At 44.5% G+C, this 6000-nt stretch overlaps 1 protein-coding gene across 3 annotated transcripts in view; it reads left to right on the top strand.

Annotated features, from left to right (window-relative positions):
• The window catches only part of pik3c2b (phosphatidylinositol-4-phosphate 3-kinase, catalytic subunit type 2 beta), a 37330-nt gene that overhangs the window by 18341 nt on the left and 12989 nt on the right, over nucleotides 1–6000 (top strand). For all 3 annotated transcript variants that reach the window (XM_039612448.1, XM_031742125.2, XM_031742123.2), the window contains exons 11-13: nucleotides 1297–1492; nucleotides 2252–2374; nucleotides 2661–2828. In XM_039612448.1, coding sequence (XP_039468382.1) covers nucleotides 1297–1492; nucleotides 2252–2374; nucleotides 2661–2828 — 487 coding nt within the window. The remainder of the gene's footprint in view (nucleotides 1–1296; nucleotides 1493–2251; nucleotides 2375–2660; nucleotides 2829–6000) is intronic.

Raw genomic sequence — 6000 nt, 5'->3', positions numbered from 1 at the left:
TGGTGGGGCAGCAAACATGGATGTTAAAATCCCCAAGAACTAGAACGCTGTCAAGTCCTGGTATGATAACAAGTCTAGAATAAAATCTTTGTTAAACTTGGGAGGACGAAAAACAAGTGCACACAGCACAGGAGAATACAGATCCATCAGAAGTAGTTATAACTCAGAACTGCCACACATATCAGCGGTTTTTAAAAACGGATGCAAGACCTCCGCCTCGACCAGTTGCCCAAAGGGATTTGGAAAAATGACCGAAGGAATGAGTTCAGAGAAAGGGCCTGAATTACGTTTCAGTCAAGAATAAAAACCCCAAGTCCAGAGAGGAGAAGAACTCATGAAGGACGAAGGTCTGTTAACTAGCAATCAGGTGTCAATACGAGTCAACCTAATCAAGACCGGGCCAGGGACTTGCGACAGGGAAGGGCGGAGATTCCGGGAAACCACCTCTATGGGGGCGAGGTGCAAAATGCCGTGGAAGTGGTTCACGGAGGCCTGGTATCACCGGCTGAATCCATTGGTGGGGAAGTTCCAAAGAGCGCCAGAATACAAACCAAACACAAAGATGGCTGTCGAAGAAGCCGCTACGTGGTTTTAAAGCTCACTGATACGCCTGCCCGTTTTCTCCATTTCCTTTGGAGAGGAACCCAAATCGACCGGCAAAGACGCCAGAACAGGTTGGAAAAACGCCTTCCTGAAGCTACCAGGAAGATATGGATAGGGAGGAGTGTTAGACACAACGAAGACTTGGTCGAAGTGAACGTTATCAAAATGAGACAAAAAGGACGGGGACAGACTCCATGGTGTAAATTTATGTTTCATGTCCCCTTCAAACAAAACGTCTGAGAAAAGTCCAGCTTTACCCAAACTACCTGCACTACAAGCATGGTTTTCTGTTAGAAAGGTCTGCTCTCTTTAAAAGTATGAATAAATAATTTGTTTACATTTTTATGTCACTTTATTACATTTAATCAATTTCTTTAATAAATTTAATTTTTTTAAATTTTTGTCGGGGTCACGCAGGCCTTCCCCTCCCTGGCATCTCCTCCAGCTCTCTGAGATGTTCCACCTGACCTCTCCTGGGTGTGCCTTGGGGCGGAGCTACATCTCTACATAAACTCAGTTTGCGAACGAAGTGTCCTGATTGTAGGGGTAGAGCTACACCTGTGGGCTGTAACTCCGCCCCCACAGTCAGGACGCTTCCAGAGCGACTTCTTGGAACAGATTTTGTTTAATAAGTTGACGATCTTCGTCTTCTGGTGCTCTAATGGTTCGCTTGGCTTTTTTGTCGCCTCACAGAGAAAGTGGTGGAGAAGCTGACTGCGGCCATCTTGGATCTAGTGGAGCTGTACTGCAGCACATTTAATGCCAACTTCCACACGACGCCACAGAGCCACTGCTGCACGGCGCCCATCCAGGAGGCTGGCCTCGTCACCAACGTCCTCTCCTTCAACATCTACGCCGCCCACCGCATCCCCATCACGTGGGCTGCCAGGTAAGCAGCTCAAAATGTACCCGCCCACAGGCTGAAGGGGAGCATCCTGTGTCAGTGCTGCAGGTTTGGGTGAGTCACACACAGTGCTGACTCAGTGGTGCTCACAACCAAACAACACACACACACCAAAGGTGAACTAACAGCAACAAAAAGGGAGCGCCTCCGGGCTCATGCTGCACCTTAGGGGATCCGGGTTACGTCCATAACCTCCAGGTATTTTGTGCATGGTAGTGCTCTCTGAGGATTATGGGATGGATTTGTCTGCTCGTAAAGGAGGCGCGGGGGGGTGGTGGTCTGTGAGGTAACAGGACGGGGCCCCCTACTAGCTGCAGCCCTGCAGAATCTATGTGGTCTTCAAACAAATGCCCCTCACATGCTGCCCCTCCCCCTCCTGAACAAAGGTCCATGCATTGGACTTTTGCATGGCAATCAACCTGACCTTGGGGTGGCGGGGGGGGGGGGATTGGGGGTCTCCTGTGAGTGCAGCGCCACCTGCAGGTGGAAGCAGAAGAAGAAGGAGTTGAGCGCTTCGTACTTCCTTTCTTCTTCTCTCATTGTCGTTAATAATTGTTCTATAATCACAGACGCGCATGCACAAAGACGCGCGCATTGGGTTGGAGGCGTGTTGACTAAATCAGATTTTTATGAAAACATCAGAAATGAAGAAGAATAAAGAAACTCAGGTGATTCTGTGATTGGGGATAGGTGTGAATATGTGCTGCACAAGTAACTCGCCTGTCCTGCTGTCATTGGTCACAGTTATGAATGCTTCTTCCTGTCCTGCTCTCTGACTCATGGAGGGGTGGAGCTTTGTGCGCCGCAGCACACCAGCAAGCAGTCGGTCAGCAAATACCTGTTCCACCTGGTGGTCTGGGACCAGAGGTACGTACTTGACCCTCACCTGTCAGAGCCGTGACATCACACACACACCTGACGGCACAGCAGAGTCACTGCATCACTGAAACTATTCAGCAGACAGAAGCATCAGACACACCTGTACACAGCTTACCTGAGTTTAATAAGATGTTAAAAGTAAGCATTTCCTGTTCTGCAGGTGTGTGTCCGCGTGTGCGATGTCTTTGAAAATTGATTTTGAATAAATAAACTTTAATCTGTTTGTTTGTTGGGAAAAACACTAAGCCCCTCCCCCTCGCCATATTCCCCGCAGGGTGTGTTTCCCCGTGCAGATCAACCAGCTGCCCCGAGAGTCTCAGCTGACGGTGGTGCTGTACGCTAGCCCTCTGCCGCCCCCCGGAGGGGCCGAGGAGAAGGGGAAGCAGCGGCGCAGCATCGAGGCGCTGGGCTGGGTCACCATGCCGCTCTTCAACTTCAGACAGTGAGTCACATGACACTCAGACACCATCCATCCACGCAAACCTCAAACAGGCGGCTGAAGAAGAAACTTTGAATAAATGCTATTGGATGTTATTCTGCCGTATTCAGGCTTTATGTTCGATGTGATACCCAGGAAAATACTACGATACCATTTTGATAGCATTAAAAGTAACACACAGTACACACAGCACGTAGTCCGTTTATTTGTCGGTAATGGTGCCGCGCCACAAAGTGATGGGCGGTGTTTACACTGTGGTGAATGACTTGTTGATCTATAATGTGTGAAATGTTTCTATCGGGTCACTCAGAGGGTGAGGGTTACAGTAATGTAAGAGTGTAAGGTAGAACACAGAGCCGGTACAATAACATGCTCAGAGTTAAAGGCTCCGCCCAGGTTAACGGTTATATAACTCTGTAGTACTCAGTATTGTTGAAATCCTTCAAAAAGACCTCAGGGTGGCTCTGTGTTCAGCCACTGGTGAGGGGAGGGGCTGCGTCGTCAATCATCGATCAATGAAGTAGGTGGAACGCAGGTTAGCAGAGAAGGAGTGTTACCATTTTAAACAAGTGCTGGAGAAGGTGTGGCTCCAATGGTGGTGATCACACCCACCCAGAGGTGGACGGGGAGGATGATGATGATGGTGAGCTGAATCCAGATGTTTGGCTGACTTTGATGTCTATAAAGAATCTGATTTGCAGAAACGTGTTCGACTGAAGTGAAACATGAAGTTGGGATGTGGTTGAATCCAGACTTCCTGTTTGTTTTCGGTTTCTGTGAGCTGATGTAGGTTTGAGAAGATTCGACCTCATTCACACGTTTAAACTAAAACCTTGAGGTCCTTTTCGATTCAATTTTATTTATATAGCGCCAAATCACAACAACCACAAGGTGCTTTGTATTGTAAGGTAGACCCCACAATAACAATAACACAGGTCTATTAACACATAGTGAGTGAAGAAGAAACACCCAATGCATCATGGGAATCCCCGGCAGCCTACACCTATTGCAGCATAACTAAGGGAGGATTCAGGGAACAACAAGTAGGCCTGCAGTGTGAGAGTGAAGTGCTCTAATAGGGTGATATGGTACTACAAGGTCATTAACCTCCTAAGACCCGAACTCTTCCACAACATGCATTTTTAATTTCTCTTTGATATTTGGGCATATTGGGGCCCAATGAATGTAAAAACAAAGAATTTCCAGATTTTTTTTTTTTTTTTTTTTTTACCTTATTTTTGTTTTTAAGAAAAATGAAAGCCACAAATGAGGATATTCATTTAAAAATTTGATAGAACAGTAGCAGTATAATGTCTTCGTAAGTGGATATCAGGCCCATGTAGACCAAAATTGAGTATTTTGGTCTAAATAACGCAAAATGTGATGTCCACATATGTGGACGGCAGGTCCTAGGAGGTTAAGATAAGATGGGGCCTGATTATTTAAGACCTTGTATGTGAGGAGCAGGATTTTGAATTCAATTCTGGATTTAACAGGAAGCCAATGAAGGGAAGCCAAAACAGGAGAAATCTGCTCTCTCTTTCTAGTCCCTGTCAGGACTCTTGCTGCAGCATTTTGGATCAGCTGGAGGCTTTTCAGCAAGTTTTTAGGACATCCTGATAATAATGAATTACAGTAGTCCAGCCTGGAAGTAATAAATGCATGAACTAGTTTTTCAGCATCACTCTGAGACAGGATATTTCTAATTTTAGAGATGTTGCACAAATGGAAGAAAGCAGTCTTACATATTTGTTTAATATGTGCGTTGAAGGACATGTCCTGGTCAAAAATGACTCCAAGGTTCCTCACAGCATTACTGGAGGCCAAGGTAATGCCATCCAGAGTAAGAATCTGCTTAGATACCATATTTAGATACCATATATAATTGGTGTGTGTTACCTGGCTTCATGGATAGATAGAGCTGCGTGTCATCTGCATAGCAGTGTAAATTTTAGAGATGGCACGATACCACTTTTTTATGTCCGATACCGATATCATAAATTTGGATATCTGCCGATACCGATATGAATCCGATATTGTGTTTTTTAATCAATAAAACTGTTTTTTTTTAATATCTTGCTGCATTTTGTATAAGTTCATACTCAAGTTTAAATAAACAACAACACTAAAGCTATTCTGTTATACCTGTGTGTAAAAAATACACTGCACCCAAAATATTTCATAGTTCAGCAACACTGATCAATCTAATAAACTTAAACCTGCTCCATCTTCCCTATTCTGGTATTTTAAAGAGTACTTAGCAGAAATATTAAGCAACCTAACTAATAGGGTTGCAAACTCCCAAAAAAAAAAAAAAAAAAAATAGGAACCACCCACCCTCCACCTCATGATGCTTAATCGATGTAATCAACTTTAATTTGATGCAGGGTGGAAAAAAATGCACAGAAACAAATTATTTTTCAAGAATAATTAAATAGATTCAACTTCTTTCTTCAACAGAATTGCAGAATTCACAGACGGTACCTTCCCAAAGGAAAAAGTACTATAGCTTACTAGGGTATATAGACTTAACAGTTACTATATACAGTAATGGACTTCTATACATTTTAAATCAGATTAAAACTTTGGGTGTAAGATTCAGATAATTATTTATTAAAAGCTCGACATTTTAAATGAGAATAAGAAAGAAAAGTATGTCTTTGTGCCCCTTTTCCCTGTTAATGCCCTATCGGCCCCCTGGCTGCACTTTGCTAGATCCGCCCCTGCACAGTTACCAGCCGTCAGCTACGTGAAAAGGATCCTGGTGTGAAAGTAATATTAAATACATTCTAACAACAGCTTATCAAGCTTAAACGTGCTGCTGTTGTTCCGCTGCTGGTTTCCTCTTTCTGGTGCAAAGTGGGCCAAAAACAAAGAAGAGAGACGGACTTGCGACAGAAAAGCCGATCAGCTGATCGTTAAGCAGTTTCACGATTGAAGTAGCAGCAGGAAGGTGAGGGAGAGGCAGTCGCTCCATATATCGGTTGTTAAGCTTAACATGGGAACGCTTTACAAACATTCAGAGATGAACTTACACACTTGCTTTACTTCTCTCTGGGATAACTTCCTCGGAGATGAAATGCTGGTTTGGTAGCGAGGCTACAAATACACACAGCGTCTCTATCACATGAGGCATAATGCTCCGACGTGCTACGGTTATGAGCCGAGTTACGCC

The sequence above is a fragment of the Oreochromis aureus genome, linkage group 5 (genome assembly GCF_013358895.1).
Source record: "Oreochromis aureus strain Israel breed Guangdong linkage group 5, ZZ_aureus, whole genome shotgun sequence".
Classification (NCBI taxonomy): domain Eukaryota; kingdom Metazoa; phylum Chordata; class Actinopteri; order Cichliformes; family Cichlidae; genus Oreochromis; species Oreochromis aureus.
The sequence above is the reverse complement of the archived record's forward strand: the minus strand, read 5'-3'. Positions and strand labels throughout refer to the sequence as shown.